This window comes from Oncorhynchus masou, chromosome 32 (assembly GCF_036934945.1).
Source record: "Oncorhynchus masou masou isolate Uvic2021 chromosome 32, UVic_Omas_1.1, whole genome shotgun sequence".
NCBI lineage: Eukaryota > Metazoa > Chordata > Actinopteri > Salmoniformes > Salmonidae > Oncorhynchus > Oncorhynchus masou.
The window spans coordinates 82,871,242-82,891,290 of NC_088243.1; the positions used below are offsets into that span (position 1 = coordinate 82,871,242).

At 48.9% G+C, this 20,049-nt stretch overlaps 1 protein-coding gene across 2 annotated transcripts in view; it reads right to left on the reverse strand.

The window, feature by feature from the left end:
* The window catches only part of LOC135526698 (FH2 domain-containing protein 1-like), a 48,296-nt gene that overhangs the window by 20,090 nt on the left and 8,157 nt on the right, over window positions 1-20,049 (reverse strand). For both annotated transcript variants that reach the window (XM_064955274.1, XM_064955273.1), the window contains exons 2-6: window positions 14,280-15,574; window positions 13,188-13,249; window positions 4,089-4,191; window positions 2,215-2,300; window positions 1,334-1,434 (exon numbers count right to left, since the gene is read on the reverse strand). In XM_064955274.1, the coding sequence (XP_064811346.1) occupies window positions 1,334-1,434; window positions 2,215-2,300; window positions 4,089-4,191; window positions 13,188-13,249; window positions 14,280-14,753 (826 nt within the window). In that variant the 5' untranslated portion in view covers window positions 14,754-15,574. The remainder of the gene's footprint in view (window positions 1-1,333; window positions 1,435-2,214; window positions 2,301-4,088; window positions 4,192-13,187; window positions 13,250-14,279; window positions 15,575-20,049) is intronic.

Below are 20,049 nucleotides of genomic sequence, written 5' to 3' on the forward strand. Positions count from 1 at the left end.
AGAGAGAGAGAGACAGACCGAGAGAGATAGACAGACCGAGAGAGAGAGAGAGAGACAGACCGAGAGAGAGAGAGACAGACCGAGAGAGAGAGAGAGACAGACCGAGAGAGAGAGAGAGACAGGCCGAGAGAGAGAGAGACAGGCCGAGAGAGAGAGAGAGAGAGAGAGAGAGAGAGGCCGAGAGAGAGAGACAGGCCAAGAGAGAGAGAGAGACAGGCCGAGAGAGAGAGACAGGCCGAGAGAGAGAGAGAGAGAGACAGGCCGAGAGAGAGAGAGAGAGACATGCTGAGAGAGAGAGACACGCCGAGAGAGAGAGACACGCCGAGAGAGAGAGACATGCCGAGAGAGAGAGACATGCCGAGAGAGAGAGACATGCCAAGAGAGAGAGAGACACGCCAAGAGAGAGAGAGACAGGCCGAGAGAGAGAGAAAGAGAGACAGAGAGAGAGAGAGAGAGACAGACCGAGAGAGAGAGAGAGAGAGAGAGAGAGAGAGAGAGACAGACCGAGAGAGAGAGAGAGAGACAGACCGAGAGAGAGAGATGGAGAGAGAGAGACAGACCGAGAGAGAGAGAGACAGACCGAGAGAGAAAGAGACAGACCGAGAGAGAAAGAGACAGACCGAGAGAGAGAGAGAAAGTGACAGACCAAGAGACATATATGTTAAGAAATGAATGAGTTAGTCATTCGGTTTTACACCAATAGACCTCAAACATCACTTAATGCTAACTTCAAAGTTTCTGATAACTTAGCTGTCGTCTGCCAGCGACCCTGTATAAAACTGGTGAATAAAACTCATATCTTCATTCAACGAAAAGCCACGTGCCAAATCCAACGCCTGTGGCCCATCTGTGGCCTACAGTACAAAGCATCACTAATTCTGAACAAACTTCAGATTACCTTCCCAGACTAACCTCAAACAAGACTGAGAACTCAAAGCGGAAAATAAAAACCCCTGCTGGTGATTAAAGGGGAAACTAAAAACCATTGGTCTTATCTAAAAAGGGAAGTGGATGGGCCACAAACGGGTTTAAAGAGACGGTGATGAGGAGTAGAGTAGAGGCCTAATCTAAAAAACTACTTTCACCATTTCATACTAAACTGAAACAAGAGCACTAAAACAGGACATGAATGGTATGGACGTGAACAGCCACATAAAGGAGTTTAAAAAGGGTCTGTGATTGGGAGTCATTCCAAATGGCACCCTATGCCCTACATAGTGTGCAACCTTTGATCAGATCCCTATGGAACCTGGTCAACAGTAGTACACTATATAGGGAATAGGGTGCCATTTGGGACGAACCCTTAACTATAAAGGCCGTGCTGATGGTTTACCTCTGGCCGCCTCCCTCAGACATCTGGCCGCCAAACAGAGAGAGGTCACGGCAGGGTCAAACTCCTCTTGCAGGATCATGGCATCCAGACGCAGACGAAAGCTAATGGGGAAGAAAATGGGAGGAGAGTAGGGATGAGGGATGAGGGGAGGAGAGGATGAGGGGAGGGGAGGGGGAGGTAGTGGAGAGAAGAGGAGGGGGAGGAGAGGATGAGGGGAGGAGGTGGTAGAGGAGAGAAGAGGAAGAGGGGGAGGAGGGGAGGAGGAGGTAGAGGAGAGAAGAGAAGAGGAGGAGGGGGAGGATGAGGGAAAGAGGAGGTAGAGGAGGAGGAGGAGAGGATGAGGGGAGGAGGTGGTAGAGGAGAGGAGATGAGGAGGGGGAGGGGAGGAGGAGGTAGAGGAGAGAAGGGGAGGAGGGGGAGGAGGAAAGGAGGAGGTAGATGAGAGAAGAGGAGGAGGGGGAGGAGAGGATGAGGGGAGGAGGTGGTAGAGGAGAGGAGAGTAGACGAGGAGGGGGAGGGGAGGAGGAGGTAGAGGAGAGAAGGGGAGGAGGGGGAGGAGGAAAGGAGGAGGTAGAGGAGAGAAGAGGAGGAGGGGGAGGAGAGGATGAGGGGAGGAGGCGGTAGAGGAGAGAAGAGGGGTAGGGGGAGGATGGAAGTGGTTAGAGCCTAATCGATCCTCAGAGACACACACATCAGCACAGAGTGCAAAGCTAGTGAATCAACTAGTAGTGTGTGGAGGGAGGGGGTCACTGCAAAACGAGGAGATAGCAGAAAAGCAGATCAATTGGAATATTTTGCACCATAGTTAGAAATTCAGGATCAGGGTTTGTAATCATTGTAAAACATGAGGTGCTGAAAGCTCTAAGGGTTGAGTGGTATACCTGGGGACTTCCACGAGCAGAATCATGAAGAGGTCAGGCTCCCCAAGCCCACTGCGTTCGGCCTTGAACCTCTTCAGACGAGCCTCCTGTGAAAATACCCAGATGGACAGCATAGAGAAGGTATCAGTCAGTTCTGTTCAATTCTACAAACCTCATTACTTTTACTGAGAATTCCACACAGGTTTAATCGAGTCCAGTGGTAACCCCCCCCCTCCATCACCCAGGGTGAGTCTAGTGGTAAAACCCCCTCACCCAGTGTGAGTCTAGTGGTAAAAAAAACATCAACCTGGTAGAAAACAAACATCACCCAGGGTGAGTCCAGTGTCAAAACCCCCATCACCCAGGGTGAGTCTAGTGGTAAAACCCCATCACCCTGGGTGAGTCCAGTGGTAAACCCCTCCATCACCCAGGATGAGTCTAGTGGTAAAACCCCATCACCCAGGGTGAGTCTAATGGTAAAACCCCATCACCCTGGGTGAGTCCAGTGGTAAACCCCTCCATCACCCAGGATGAGTCTAGTGGTAAAACCCCATCACCCAGGGTGAGTCTAATGGTAAAACCCCATCACCCTGGGTGAGTCCAGTGGTAAACCCCTCCATCACCCAGGATGAGTCTAGTGGTAAAACCCCATCACCCAGGGTGAGTCTAGTGGTAAAACCCCATCACCCAGGGTGAGTCTAGTGGTAAAAAAAACATCAACCTGGTAGAAAACAAACATCACCCAGGGTGAGTCCAGTGTCAAAACCCCCATCACCCAGGGTGAGTCTAGTGGTAAAACCCCATCACCCTGGGTGAGTCCAGTGGTAAACCCCTCCATCACCCAGGATGAGTCTAGTGGTAAAACCCCATCACCCAGGGTGAGTCCAGTGTCAAAACCCCCATCACCCAGGGTGAGTCTAGTGGTAAAAACCCATCACCCAGGGTGAGTCCAGTGTCAAAACCCCCATCACCCAGGGTGAGTCTAGTGGTAAAACCCCATCACCCAGGGTGGGTCCAGTGTCAAAACCCCCATCACCCAGGGTGAGTCTAGTGGTAAAACCCCATCACCCAGGGTGAGTCCAGTGTCAAAACCCCCATCACCCAGGGTGAGTCTAGTGGTAAAACCCCATCACCCTGGGTGAGTCCAGTGGTAAACCCCTCCATCACCCAGGGTGAGTCTAGTGGTAAAACCCCATCACCCAGGGTGAGTCTAGTGGTAAAACCCCATCACCCTGGGTGAGTCCAGTGGTAAACCCCTCCATCACCCAGGATGAGTCTAGTGGTAAAGAAAACCATCAACCTGGTAGAAAACAAACATCACCCAGGGTGAGTCCAGTGTCAAAACCCCCATCACCCAGGGTGAGTCTAGTGTCAAAACCCCCATCACCCAGGGTGAGTCTAGTGGTAAAACCCCATCACCCAGGGTGAGTCTAGTGGTAAAACCCCATCACCCAGGGTGAGTCCAGTGGTAAACCCCTCCATCACCCAGGATGAGTCTAGTGGTAAAACCCCATCACCCAGGGTGAGTCCAGTGGTAAACCCCTCCATCACCCAGGATGAGTCTAGTGGTAAAACCCCATCACCCAGGGTGAGTCCAGTGTCAAAACCCCCATCACCCAGGGTGAGTCCAGTGTCAAAACCCCCATCACCCAGGGTGATTCTTATGACTGCTATATTCTTATGACCATGTCCATATTCAACACGTGCAGAGTCATTGGCAACATCTTTTACAACATGTATTATCAGTAAGCCTTTCTCAATGATGATGTAATGGCAAACTGTTGACCAGGGTAAGGAGAACCAGATGATGAGAGGAGTGGGGGGCTACAGGCTAGTCAGCGTTGTTGTAGTCGGAGCTACGGTGTGTCGGAGAGGACACCGAGCAGAGACTTTACCTCGTCTGCGTCAGGCAGCAGTTTGCAGAGCTCGGACAATTTTTCGGCCCCGTAACGGGTCCCGAACCCCTGCCGGATATCCTCAACTATCTCCTGGACAGCCCTGGAGAAACATGACAACACACATCAGCTCTATGGATGACTTCTGTCTCACACACACACACACACACACACACACACACACACACACACACACACACACACACACACACACACACACACACACACACACACACACACACACACACACACACACACACACAAACACACACACACACACACTGTCTGCAGGGTTTGGGGAACTGTGGGTTTAGCCACAGATGGATGGAAGTTGGAAGTTAATTATGTTAAAAATTAAGAAAAGAGGGATATCATGCAGGGGTTTGGAATGCAGGAGGGGGTATCATGCAGGGGTATGGAATGGAGGAGGGGGTCTGGAATGGAGGAGGGGGTATGGAATGCAGGAGGGGGTATCAAGCAGGGATCTGGAATGGAGGAGGGGGTCTGGAATGGAGGAGGGGGTCTGGAATGGAGGAGGGGGTATCATGCAGGGGGGGGGTCTGAAATGGAGGAGGGGGTCTGGAATGGAGGAGGGGGTATCATGCAGGGGGGGGGTCTGAAATGGAGGAGGGGGTCTGGAATGTAGGAGGGGATATCATACAGGGGTCTGGAATGGAGGAGGGGGTATGGAATGGAGGAGGGGGTATCATGCAGGGGTCTGGAATGGAGGAGGGGGTCTGGAATGGAGGAGGGGGTATCATGCAGGGGTCTGGAATGGAGGAGGGGGTCTGGAATGGAGGAGGGGGTATCATGCAGGGGTCTGGAATGGAGGAGGGGGTCTGGAATGGAGGAGGGGGTATCATGCAGGGGTCTGGAATGGAGGAGGGGGAATGGAATGGAGGAGGGGGTCTGGAATGGAGGAGGGGGTATCATGCAGGGGTCTGGAATGGAGGAGGGGGTCTGGAATGGAGGAGGGGGTCTGGAATGGAGGAGGGGGTCTGGAAAGGAGGAGGGGGTATGGAATGGAGGAGGGGGTATCATGCAGGGGTCTGGAATGGAGGAGGGGGTATCATGCAGGGGTCTGGAATGGAGGAGGGGGTCTGGAATGGAGGAGGGGGTCTGGAATGGAGGAGGGGGTATCATACAGGGGTCTGGAATGGAGGAGGGGGTATCATGCAGGGGTCTGGAATGGAGGAGGGGGTATCATGCAGGGGTATGGAATGGAGGAGGGGGTCTGGAATGGAGGAGGGGGTATGGAATGGAGGAGGGGGTCTGGAATGGAGGAGGGGGTATCATGCAGGGGTCTGGAATGGCAGCATGGGTTTGATTTTCTCTGATCACTCTGCTTGGTAAACGCACACACACACTAGGTCAAGATTATCCCCTCTTATCTGACTGTTGGGGAAAGGGCCTGTGACACAACACTGCATGACATGTGCCCTGAGCAAACACAGGAGCTTAAAACAAACACACACACACACACACACACACACACACACACACATACACAGGTCCTTAGAGGTTGAGATACCACCAGAGAGAAAGAGCAGAAAACTAGCCAGTTCCTGAGATTATGACGTCCAGGAGCCAGGCGTCCATTAGAGATACCGCTCTCCTTTCATCTGCCTGACTCTCTCCAAATGACTAATCAGTCCAGGTGGTTCAACCCTTCCAGGAGCCAGGAGTCCATTAGAGATACCGCTCTCCTTTCATCTGCCTGACTCTCTCCAAATGACTAATCAGTCCAGGTGGTTCAACCCTTCCAGGAGCCAGGAGTCCATTAGAGATACCGCTCTCCTTTCATCTGCCTGACTCCCTACAAATGACTAATCAGTCCAGGTGGTTCAACCCTTCCAGGAGCCAGGCGTCCATTAGAGATACCGCTCTCCTTTCATCTGCCTGACTCCCTCCAAATGACTAATCAGTCCAGGTGGTTCAACCCCTCCAGGAGCCAGGCGTCCATTAGAGATACCGCTCTCCTTTCATCTGCCTGACTCCCTCCAAATGACTAATCAGTCCAGGTGGTTCAACCCTCCAGGAGCCAGGCGTCCATTAGAGATACCGCTCTCCTTTCATCTGCCTGACTCCCTACAAATGACTAATCAGTCCAGGTGGTTCAACCCTTCCAGGAGCCAGGAGTCCATTAGAGATACCGCTCTCCTTTCATCTGCCTGACTCCCTACAAATGACTAATCAGTCCAGGTGGTTCAACCCCTCCAGGAGCCAGGAGTCCATTAGAGATACCGCTCTCCTTTCATCTGCCTGACTCTCTCCAAATGACTAATCAGTCCAGGTGGTTCAACCCTTCCAGGAGCCAGGAGTCCATTAGAGATACCGCTCTCCTTTCATCTGCCTGACTCCCTACAAATGACTAATCAGTCCAGGGTCCCTCCACTTCTCCCCCCTCTTTACCTGACTTTCTCTCTCTCGCTTATTTTCCCCTCCCCCCACTATTTCCCTGACTTCCCTCTCTCCTACTCTTTCTTTCCCTTCCCTTATTACGTACATACACTGAACAAAAATACAAAAATGCCACATGCAACAATTTCTAAGATTTTACAGAGTTACAGTTCATAAGGAGATCTGTTAGTTAATTAGGCCCTAATCTATGGATCACATGACTGGGAATACAGATATGCATATGTTGGTCACAGATACCTTAAAACAAAAAGGCAGGGCCTTGGATCACAAAACCAGTCAGTATCTGGTGTGACCACCATTTGCCTCATGCAGTGCAAAACATCTCCTTCACATAAGAGTTGATCAGGCTGTTGATTGTGGCCTGTGGAATGTTGCCCCACTCCTCTTCAATGGCTGTGTTAAGTTGCTGGATATTCATAGGAACTGGAACACGCTGTTGTACACGTCGATCCAGAGCATCCCAAACATGCTCAATAGGTGACATGTCTGGACAATATGTAAGCCATGGAAGAACTGGGACACTTTCAGTTTCAGGAATTGTGTACAGAACCTTGCGACATGGGGCTGTGCATTAACATGCTGAAACATGAGGTGATGGCGGCAGATGAATGACACAACAATGGGCTTCAGGATCTCATCACGGTATCTCTGTGCATTCAAATTGCAAAATCGATAAAATGCAACTGTGTTCGTTGTCCGTAGCTTATTTCTGCCCATACCCTAACCCCACCGCCACCATGTGGCACTCTGTTCACCACATTGACATCAGCAAACCGCTCGCCCACACAACGCCGTCCACTGTCTGCCTTCTGTCCGGTACTGTTGAAACCGAGATTCATCTGTGAAGGGCACACTTCTCCAGCGTGCCAGTGGTCATCGAAAGTGAGCATTTTCCCACTGAAATTGGTTGTGATGCCGAACTGCAGTCAGGTCAAGACCCTGGAGAGGTCAAGCATGCAGATGAGCTTCCCAGAGACGGTTTATGACAGTTTGTGCAGAAATTCTTCCACAGTTTGATCAGCTGACCGAGTGGCTGTTCTCAGAAGATCCTACAGCTGAAAAAGCCGGATGTGGAGGTCCTGGGCTGGTGTGGTTACACGTGGTCTGCGGTTGTGAGGCCGGTTGGACATACTGAGAAATTCTCTAAAACAATGTTGAAGGCGGCTTATGGTAGAGAAAATAACATTCATGCAGTCAGCATACCAATTGCACGCTCCCCCAAAAACATCTGTGGCATTGTGTTGTGTGACAAAACTGCACATTTTAGAGTAGCCTTTTATTGTCCCCAGCATAAGGTGCACCTGTGTAATGATCATGCTGTTTAATCAGCTTCTTGATATGCCACACCTGTCAAGTTAATGGATTATCTTCACTAATACCATGGCTCTCTGCCTGTTGGCCCTGTGTTCACTCATACCATGGCTATGTCTGAATCACAGATAATACTAACCATAATGAACTACACGGAGCTCAACTGGGGTATCCTGATTAATAAGAGTTCAATAAAAAGTTATTTTGCCTCTGCCTTTGTAGCCTCCGGCCTGTTGTTCTATGCAGAGCTGAATGCTGGATACAATAATAGTCGACACAGTTGAAATACAGCATAATGAAAAGGCAGAGGGAAGTAGTACAGTCGTGGCCAAAAGTTTGGAGAATGACACAAATATTCATTTTCAAAAAGTCTGCTGCCTCAGTTTGTATGATGGCAATTTGCATATACTCCAAAATGTTATGAAGAGTGATCAGATGAATTGCAATTAATTGCATAGTGCCTCTTTGTTGTGCAAATTAACTGAATCCCACAAAAACATTTCCACTGCATTTCAGCCCTGCCACAAAAGGACCAGCTGACATCATTGTCAGTGATTCTCTCGTTAACACAGGTGTGAGTGTTGGCGTGGACAAAGCTGGAGATCACTCTGTCGTGCTGATTGAGTTCGAATAACAGACTGGAAACTTCAAAAGGAGGGTGGTGCTTGGAATCATTGTTCTTCATCTGCCAACCATGGTTACCTGCAAGGAAACACGTGCCATCATCATTGCTTTGCACAAAAAGGGCATCACAGGCAAGGATTTTGCCGCCAGTAAAATTGCACCGAAATCAACCATTTATAGACTCATCAAGAACTTCAAGGAGAGCGGTTCAGTTGTTGTGAAGAAGGCATCAGGGCACCCAAGAAAGTCCAGTAAGCACTAGGACGTCTCCTAAAGTTGATTCAGCTGTGGGTTTGGGGCACCACCAGTACAGAGCTTGCTCAGGAATGGCAGCAGGCAGGTGTGAGTGCATCTGCACGCACTGTGAGGCGAAGACTTTTGGAGGATGGCCTGGTGTCAAGAAGGGCAGCAAAGAAGCCACTTCTCTCCAGGAAAAGCATCAGGGACAGACTGATATTCTGCAAAAGGTACAGGGATTGGACTGCTGAGGACTGGGGTAAAGTCATTTTCTCTGATGAATCCCCTTTCCGATTGTTTGGGGCATCTGGAAAAAAGCTTGTCCGGAGAAGACAAGGTGAGAGCTACCATCAGTCCTGTGTCATGCCAACAGTAAAGCATCCTGAGACCATTCATGTGTGGGGTTGCTTCTCAGCCAAGGAAGTGGACTCACTCACAATTTTGACTAAGAACACAGCCATGAATAAAGAATGGTACCAACACATCCTCTGAGAGCAACTTCTCCCAACCATCCAGGAACAGTTTGGTGACATACAATGCCTTTTCCAGCATGATGGAGAACCTTGCCATAAGGCAAAAGTGATAACTAAGTGGCTCGGGGAACAAAACGTTGATACTTTGGGTCCATGGCCAGGAAACTCCACAGACCTTAATCCCATTGAGAACATGTGGTCAATCCTCAAGAGGCGGGTAGACAAACAAAAAACCACAAATTCTGACAAAGTCCAAGCATTGATTATGCAAGAATGGGCTGCCATCAGTCAGGATGTGGCCCAGAAGTTATTTGACAGCATGCCAGGACGGATTGCAGAGGTCTTGAAAAAGAAAGGTCAACACTGCAAATATTGACTCTTTGCATCAACTTCATGTAATTGTCAATAAAAGCCTTTGACACTTATGAAATGCTTGTAATTATACTTCACTATTCCATAGTAACATCTGACAAAAATATCTAAAGACAATGAAGCAGCAAACTTTGTGGAAATTAATATTTGTGTCGTTCTCAAAACTTTTGGCCACGACTGTACACGTACTAATAACCCGAAGGGACCAATCTGTTCAAACTATTCCCACCCACACCCCAAATCTAACAGTACCTTGTTACAACACTCACACAAGACAAACAAGCTCTATGTTAGAAGACAAATGCTTCTGTTCATAGGAGAGGCTTTCCTGTCATCATAAAGGCTTTCAACTACATGTTCTGGCATATGTTGTTTAGAGAGAGAGAAGCGCTCTTCAATTAGGATTGGCACAAACTCTGTGTACTGTAAACGCATGACAACATACCTGCTCTGCAAGGGGCCATCGCCTCGTAGCTACCGTCATACCCACTAGTGTTGTCACAATACTAGAATCATTAGTTCAATCCCAGACTTAGTAACACGATAGTCGATATCAAAAAGATTACACGGCAAAAATAAAGAAATAATACATATTATTATACATATAAATCACAGACTGGCACTTGATCCAGACAGATCTTTTGAGTTTAATATTATTACATTATAATTGTTTTGATGTATGCATTAATGAATCAATTATACAGGCAATGTGAATGGGTTTTTTCTCCCAATCTAACCACATAACAACATAATGGTAATCATGTATTTGAATGGTAAATCTCTATTGATAAACTGTGGTGAATCAAGATGTAACCTCGGACTATTCACAATACATATTGTTCAATAAGTGTGCGCACATGCATCGAGTTATTCAGCTTGTTTTGGCTGATTGGTGGCTACAGATGTAAAACTGTTTACAGTACCTTCCATTTAGCACTCATTTTATTGTACTGATCAACATCATTTGCAAGGGGAGCTAACATGATACAGACCAGACTCACAGAGGTTCAGGACAGAATGAGAGGGGAGCTAACATGATACAGACCAGACTCCCAGAGGTTCAGGACAGAATGAGAGGGGAGCTAACATGATACAGACCAGACTCCCAGAGGTTCAGGACAGAATGAGAGGGGAGCTAACATGATACAGACCAGAGGTTCAGGACAGAATGAGAGGGGAGCTAACATGATACAGACCAGACTCCCAGTGGGTTTCAGGACAGAATGAGAGGGGAGCTAACATGATACAGACCAGAGGTTCAGGACAGAATGAGAGGGGAGCTAACATGATACAGACCAGACTCCCAGTGGTTCAGGACAGAATGAGAGGGGAGATAACATGATACAAACCAGACTCCCAGAGGTTCAGGACAGAATGAGAGGGGAGCTAACATGATACAGACCAGACTCCCAGAGGTTCAGGACAGAATGAGAGGGGAGATAACATGATACAGACCAGACTCCCAGAGGTTCAGGACAGAATGAGAGGGGAGATAACATGATACAGACCAGACTCCCAGAGGTTCAGGACAGAATGAGAGGGGAGCTAACATGATACAGACCAGACTCCCAGAGGTTCAGGACAGAATGAGAGGGGAGCTAACATGATACAGACCAGACTCCCAGTGGTTCAGGACAGAATGAGAGGGGAGCTAACATGATACAGACCAGACTCCCAGAGGTTCAGGACAGAATGAGAGGGGAGATAACATGATACAGACCAGAGGTTCAGGACAGAATGAGAGGGGAGCTAACATGATACAGACCAGACTCCCAGAGGTTCAGGACAGAATGAGAGGGGAGCTAACATGATACAGACCAGACTCACAGGACAGAATGAGAGGGGAGATAACATGATACAGACCAGTGGTTCAGGACAGAATGAGAGGGGAGATAACATGATACAGACCAGACTCCCAGTGGGGTTCAGGACAGAATGAGAAGGGAGCTAACATGATACAGACCAGAGGTTCAGGACAGAATGAGAGGGGAGCTAACATGATACAGACCAGACTCCCAGTGGTTCAGGACAGAATGAGAGGGGAGCTAACATGATACAGACCAGACTCCCAGAGGTTCAGGACAGAATGAGAGGGGAGCTAACATGATACAGACCAGACTCCCAGTGTTTCAGGACAGAATGAGAGGGGAGAAAACATGATACAGACCAGACTCCCAGAGGTTCAGGACAGAATGAGAGGGGAGATAACATGATACAGACCAGAGGTTCAGGACAGAATGAGAGGGGAGATAACATGATACAGACCAGACTCCCAGTGTTTCAGGACAGAATGAGAGGGGAGCTAACATGACACAGACCAGAGGTTCAGGACAGAATGAGAGGGGAGCTAACATGATACAGACCAGACTCCCAGAGGTTCAGGACAGAATGAGAGGGGAGCTAACATGATACAGACCAGACTCCCAGAGGTTCAGGACAGAATGAGAGGGGAGCTAACATGATACAGACCAGACTCCCAGAGGTTCAGGACAGAATGAGAGGGGAGCTAACATGATACAGACCAGAGGTTCAGGACAGAATGAGAGGGGAGCTAACATGATACAGACCAGACTCCCAGAGGTTCAGGACAGAATGAGAGGGGAGAAAACATGATACAGACCAGACTCCCAGAGGTTCAGGACAGAATGAGAGGGAGCTAACATGATACAGACCAGACTCCCAGTGAGTCCAGTGGTTCCTTGTGACAGGCTAGAGCGAGCAATGAGGAAGTATAGACTGTGGAGAAGGCATGGTGCTCTCGAGCTATAGGGGACAATCGGCTGATAGACAGACTTGATCCTCTCTGTCGACGACACCAGACACATTTGACAAAAAAAAATTAAAAAGTGCACACACACACAGACACACACACACACACACACACACACACACAGACACACACACACAGACACACACACACACACAGACACACACACACAGACACACACACACACACACACACAGACACACACACACACACACACATCTGCAGCATCAACAAAGAGACATTACTTCCAAACTGTCCACCGATTTTAAATCTAACATCTAAACTCTACCGACATTTAAAGTGAAAACATCAGGCTGTAGAAAAGCACAACAAGTTGTTTTAAAAGTAATTTCCAGAATCATAAACTACAGAGTAGAGGAAGAGGACTATCAGTGTGTCCCACATAGCCCCCTATGCCTGACTGCCTCTACTGGAGGGCAGCTCTCCTTGAGGGTCTGAGCAGGTGTCAACTTTGACCCCCTGGGTAACCCACCATCTGACCCCCCACCCACCCTGTGCTCCCCTACAGTCCTGCTGCTAAGGCAGGATGCCATCTCCTAGGCACCTGTCACCTTCTTGACACCCATTGTCCCCTCATACTTAGACAGCCCCTCCCCACCCCCTTGTCTTCACACTAACACACTTACGTGCAATCACACTTGTACACAGACACACTTCCCACTCCTTGACAAATGCTCATCCTCTCTAGTGTGAAGGGTTGTTCCCCTGGGTGCTATCCTATCCCCGCCTTACAGACTCTAATAGCTTTTCTGATTCCTGGTGTTGACCTCTGATACCAGAGCACCACGTACTCTCTAGGACCTGCTATTTATTATTACAACAACAACAACAAAAATGAACGATTGTGCTGATGAAATGGTAGTAGATCCTTACGTCTTAAACTGCCGTAGAAATATCCCGACATTCATACTGCGTTTGGAGTCCAGTAGTGAGACCTGCAAACACAGATGCAGAGAACATGTCAGATACTATCAGGGTGGAATAATAGTTGGTAGTCTACCTGTATATCAGTGGAGGCTGTTGAGGGGAGGACAGCTCATAATAATGGCTGGTACGGCGCGGATGGAAACCATGTGTTTAATATCGTTCCACTTATTCCACTCCAGCCATAGCTACGAGCCCGTCCTCCCCAATTAAGGTGCCACCAACCTCCTGTGTGGTATTTGCAGTATCTTTCTACAGTATCTCTTTCAACTTTACAGACAACACATTCCATCTATATAGGCTACCTGGCAGTTTAAACTCCACCTAGCCTCTGTGCCAGTCCGTGGCTGCCTCTAGCCAGCATGCTGTTGTCTTGGCACAGCAACAACATACCACTGCTGAATGGAGACAGACTGGCAGTAACTCATACTGCACTCCAATCCCATACCTTGTCTCTGGTGCTGTCTCTCCCAGGCTCTCCCCCACCCATCCCCAGCCCATCTCGCCCTCTCCCCAACCCATCCCCACCCATCTCACCCTCTCCCTCACCCATCTCTCCCTCTCCCCCACCCATCTCCAGCCCTCTCCCCACCCATCTCTCCCTCTCCCCCACCCATCTCCAGCCCTCTCATCCTCTCCCACCCATCTGTAGCCCTCTCATCCTCTCCCACCCATCTGTAGCCCTCTCATCCTCTCCCACCCATCTGTAGCCCTCTCCTTTCCCACCCATCTGTAGCCCTCTCATCCTCTCCCACCCATCTGTAGCCCTCTCATCCTCTCCCACCCATCTGTAGCCCTCTCCTTTCCCACCCATCTGTAGCCCTCTCATCCTCTCCCACCCATCTGTAGCCCTCTCATCCTCTCCCACCCATCTGTAGCCCTCTCCTTTCCCACCCATCTGTAGCCCTCTCATCCTCTCCCACCCATCTGTAGCCCTCTCATCCTCTCCCACCCATCTGTAGCCCTCTCATCCTCTCCACCCATCTGTAGCCCTCTCCTCTCCCACCCATCTGTAGCCCTCTCCTTTCCTAACTATCTCACCTTATCTGTGGTGTTGTCCTGGGGTGAACTGCATCGCATCAGCACAGACCTGCGTCTCAAACTCCTGGCTCTGTCCTGAGGTGTACTGTCCTTCTGTCCAAACAGCTCATCCAGAGAGTGGAGGTCTATAGGGAACTCTTCCTCCTCCGTAGCCGCTCCACTCCAGACACTCTTCCTCCCCTCCACCTTCTCCTTAGGGATCTGCTCCCAGTTCAGCTTCCTCAGCCGGCTGCGATGGGCCGAGTCCATACGGGTCAGAGGAGAGGGGCAGGAGGTGGAGGGAGGTGGGGGTGGAGGAGGGGGTAGAGGAGGGGGCGGAGGAGGGGTTTGGGTTAGGGGAGCTGAGGTAAGGCCAGGAAGGGTGTCCATAGCTGTCACTTCCAAGACGAGGGGCGCAACACCGCGAGGGCTGGCGGGTGGCGTTCCATGAAAGGCACGGGACTCCTTGACGGACACGGTTAGGTTGATAAGCATAGAGGCTAGTTGGGAGTTAGGATAGGGCTCAACTAGAGTTTAGGACTGGTTGAGGAGCATGGAGGCTAGTTGGGAGTTAGGATAGGGCTCAACTAGAGTTTAGGACTGGTTGAGGAGCATGGAGGCTAGTTGAGAGTTTGGATAGGGCTCAACTAGAGTTTAGGACTGGTTGAGGAGCATAGAGGCTAGTTGGGAGTTAGGATAGGGCTCAACTAGGGTTTAGGACTGGTTGAGGAGCATAGAGGCTAGTTGGGAGTTAGGATAGGGCTCAACTAGGGTTTAGGACTGGTTGAGGGGCATAGAGGCTAGTTGGGAGTTAGGATAGGGCTCAACTAGGGTTTAGGACTGGTTGAGGAGCATAGAGGCTAGTTGGGACTTAGGATAGAGCTCAACTAGGGTTTAGGACTGGTTGAGGAGCATAGAGGCTAGTTGGGAGTTACGATAGGGCTCAACTAGGGTTTAGGACTGGTTGAGGGGCATAGGGGCTAGTTGGGACTTAGGATAGGGCTCAACTAGGGTTTAGGACTGGTTGAGGAGGATAGAGGCTAGTTGGGAGTTAGGATAGGGCTCAACTAGGGTTTAGGACTGGTTGAGGGGCATAGAGGCTAGTTGGGAGTTAGGATAGGGCTCAACTAGGGTTTAGGACTGGGACTGGTTGTGGACTAGCATTGCAGATAGCCAGTGTTCAACATAGATAGATGGATATTGAGATGTAAGGTATGGCGGCTAGTTAGGCTGTAGCTTTAATATCTCTACTCAACCAAGGTGTGTCCTCTTCTCTATTTTCTTCTCACAGTGGTGCAAGTCTCAGTCTCTCCAATCTAGGAAAACAACAACACAGGGAAATCAACTCTCAGTAAAGTTCAGACATTGACATACATACCTAAGAATACCTCTCATGCCACATCTTGACTATGCTAATAGCAGTATAGGCCACGCTGGTATCAGACAATGTAATGAAGCATTTCACCCAGTCTCCACGATCACATGGCTTATTTAAAAGACAGACAGACACACATTATAAATAGAGGCCCTGTCTAGTCTGGTCTAGTCCTGGGCTTGACATTAACGTCTTCATATCGTTCAGTTCCTATGTGTTGTTTTATTTAACTAGGCATGTCTTTCAGTTACCAGACATTTGCGGCGACACTAGACGTGCTCTGGGATTCGGAAGCGAAGTGTTCCATTGTCACTCATTGTGATTGCCTGTTGTAAAAGGTTGAGCCTCAGCCTACATCAACCGATGGTATTTGGAAACTATGTAACTTGTGTTGTGTATTGTGACAAAACACATTTGCAAATAATAACGTATTTCTTATCCGTCTGTATTCTTTATGAATAAAAAAGGAAAAACAAACTCTATACAGGGCGAAGACCGATATTTATGGTTTTTCAAAAATAATTTGTAATATTCCAGTGTGCTGGCCCGAGAGGTACTAGTACCGACACCTGACTAGTCCGTTGATTAGCAGCATGGTTATGCCTGTTACATCTCTACAGTGGATCTAACTGGTTGTTACACTGCCTGGGATATATAACCTCCAGTTCGGTTACACTCTCCAGTTAGGTTACACTCTCCAGGTCTGTTACACTCTCCAGGTCGGTTACTCTCTCCAGTTAGGTTACACTCTCCAGTTAGGTTACACTCTCCAGGTCGGTTACACTCTCCAGGTCGGTTACACTCTCCAGGTCGGTTACACTCTCCAGGTTGGTTACGCTCTCCAGTTGGGTTACGCTCTCCAGTTGGGTTACGCTCTCCAGTTGGGTTACGCTCACCAGTTGGATTACACTCTCCAGTTAGGTTACACTCTCCAGTTAGGTTACACTCTCCAGGTCAGTTACACTCTCCAGTTCGGTTACACTCTCCAGTTTGGTAACAGTTAGGTTACACTCTCCAGTTCGGTTACACTCTCCAGGTCGTTTACACTCTCCAGTTTGGTAACAGCTAGATTACACTCTCAAGGTCGTTTACACTCTCCAGTTTGGTAACAGTTAGGTGGAGAGTGTAACCTAACTGTTACCAAACTGGAGAGTGTAACCGGCTGGAGAGTGTAATCAACTGGAGAGTGTAACCTAACTGTTACCAAACTGGAGAGTGTAACCGACCTGGAGAGTGTAACCTAACTGTTACCAAACTGGAGAGTGTAAACGACCTGGAGAGTGTAACCTAGCTGTTACCTCCAGTTTGGTAACAGTTAGGTTACACTCTCCAGTTCGGTTACACTCTCAGGTTAGGTTACACTCTCAGGTTAGGTTACACTCTCCAGTTCGGTTACACTCTCCAGGTCTCCAGTTTGGTAACAGTTAGGTTACACTCTCCAGGTCAGTTACACTTTCCAGGTCGGTTACACTCTCCAGTTTGGTAACAGTTAGGTTACACTCTCCAGTTCGGTTACACTCTCAGGTTAGGTTACACTCTCAGGTTAGGTTACACTCTCCAGTTCGGTTACACTCTCCAGGTCAGTTACACTCTCCAGTTTGGTAACAGCTAGGTTACACTCTCAAGGTCGTTTACACTCTCCAGTTTGGTAACAGTTAGGTTACACTCTACAGGTCGGTTACACTCTCCAGGTCAGTTACACTCTCCAGTTTGGTAACAGTTAGGTTACACTCTCCAGTTCGGTTACACTCTCAGGTTAGGTTACACTCTCAGGTTAGGTTACACTCTCCAGTTCGGTTACACTCTCTAGGTCGGTTACACTCTCCAGTTTGGTAACAGCTAGGTTACACTCTCAAGGTAGGTTACACTCTCCAGTTTGGTAACAGTTAGGTTACACTCTCCAGTTAGGTTACGCTCTCCAGTTAGGTTACGCTCTCCAGGTCGGTTACACTCTCCAGGTCGGTTACACTCTCCAGGTCGGTTACACTCTCCAGGTCGGTCACACTATCCAGGTCGGTTACACTCTCCAGTTTGGTAACAGTTAGGTTACACTCTCCAGGTCGGTTACACTCTCCAGTTAGGTTACAATCTCCAGGTCGGTTACAGTTAGGTTACACTCTCCAGTTTGGTAACAGTTAGGTTACACTCTCCAGTTCGGTTAGACTCTCAGGTTAGGCTACACTCTCCAGTTAGGTTACACTCTCCAGGTCTGTTACACTCTCCAGTTAGGTTACGCTCTCCAGGTCGGTTACGCTCTCCAGTTCGGTTACGCTCTCCAGTTGGGTTACGCTCTCCAGTTGGGTTACGCTCTCCAGTTGGGTTACGCTCTCCAGTTGGGTTACGCTCTCCAGTTGGGTTACGCTCTCCAGTTGGGTTACGCTCTCCAGTTGGGTTACGCTCTCCAGTTGGGTTACGCTCTCCAGTTGGGTTACGCTCTCCAGTTGGGTTACGCTCACCAGTTGGATTACACTCTCCAGTTGGATTACACTCTCCAGGTCAGTTACACTCTCCAGTTCGGTTACACTCTCCAGTTTGGTAACAGTTAGGTTACACTCTCCAGTTCGGTTACACTCTCCAGGTCGTTTACACTCTCCAGTTTGGTAACAGCTAGATTACACTCTCAAGGTCGTTTACACTCTCCAGTTTGGTAACAGTTAGGTGGAGAGTGTAACCTAACTGTTACCAAACTGGAGAGTGTAACCGAACTGGAGAGTGTAACCGAACTGGAGAGTGTAACCTAACTGTTACCAAACTGGAGAGTGTAACCGACCTGGAGAGTGTAACCTAACTGTTACCAAACTGGAGAGTGTAAACGACCTTGAGAGTGTAACCTAGCTGTTACCTCCAGTTTGGTAACAGTTAGGTTACACTCTCCAGTTCGGTTACACTCTCAGGTTAGGTTACACTCTCAGGTTAGGTTACACTCTCCAGTTCGGTTACACTCTCCAGGTCTCCAGTTTGGTAACAGTTAGGTTACACTCTCCAGGTCGGTTACACTTTCCAGGTCGGTTACACTCTCCAGTTTGGTAATAGTTAGGTTACACTCTCCAGTTCGGTTACACTCTCAGGTTAGGTTACACTCTCAGGTTAGGTTACACTCTCCAGTTCGGTTACACTCTCCAGGTCAGTTACACTCTCCAGTTTGGTAACAGCTAGGTTACACTCTCAAGGTCGTTTACACTCTCCAGTTTGGTAACAGTTAGGTTACACTCTCCAGGTCGGTTACACTCTCCAGGTCGGTTACACTCTCCAGTTTGGTAACAGTTAGGTTACACTCTCCAGTTCGGTTACACTCTCAGGTTAGGTTACACTCTCAGGTTAGGTTACACTCTCCAGTTCGGTTACACTCTCTAGGTCGGTTACACTCTCCAGTTTGGTAACAGCTAGGTTACACTCTCAAGGTAGGTTACACTCTCCAGTTTGGTAACAGTTAGGTTACACTCTCCAGTTAGGTTACGCTCTCCAGTTAGGTTACGCTCTCCAGTTAGGTTACGCTCTCCAGTTAGGTTACGCTCTCCAGGTCGGTTACACTCTCCAGGTCGGTTACACTCTCCAGGTCGGTCACACTATCCAGGTCGGTTACACTCTCCAGTTTGGTAACAGTTAGGTTACACTCTCCAGGTCGGTTACACTCTCCAGTTAGGTTACAATCTCCAGGTCGGTTACAGTTAGGTTACACTCTCCAGTTTGGTAACAGTTAGGTTACACTCTCCAGTTCGGTTAGACTCTCAGGTTAGGCTACACTCTCCAGTTAGGTTACACTCTCCAGGTCTGTTACACTCTCCAGTTAGGTTACGCTCTCCAGGTCGGTTACGCTCTCCAGTTGGGTTACGCTCTCCAGTTGGGTTACGCTCTCCAGTTGGGTTACGCTCTCCAGTTGGGTTACGCTCTCCAGTTGGGTTACGCTCTCCAGTTGGGTTACGCTCTCCAGTTGGGTTACGCTCACCAGTTGGATTACACTCTCCAGTTAGGTTACACTCTCCAGGTCAGTTACACTCTCCAGTTCGGTTACACTCTCCAGTTTGGTAACAGTTAGGTTACACTCTCCAGTTCGGTTACACTCTCCAGGTCGTTTACACTCTCCAGTTTGGTAACAGCTAGATTACACTCTCAAGGTCGTTTACACTCTCCAGTTTGGTAACAGTTAGGTGGAGAGTGTAACCTAACTGTTACCAAACTGGAGAGTGTAACCGAACTGGAGAGTGTAACCGAACTGGAGAGTGTAACCTAACTGTTACCAAACTGGAGAGTGTAATCGACCTGGAGAGTGTAACCTAACTGTTACCAAACTGGAGAGTGTAAACGACCTTGAGAGTGTAACCTAGCTGTTACCTCCAGTTTGGTAACAGTTAGGTTACACTCTCCAGTTCGGTTACACTCTCAGGTTAGGTTACACTCTCAGGTTAGGTTACACTC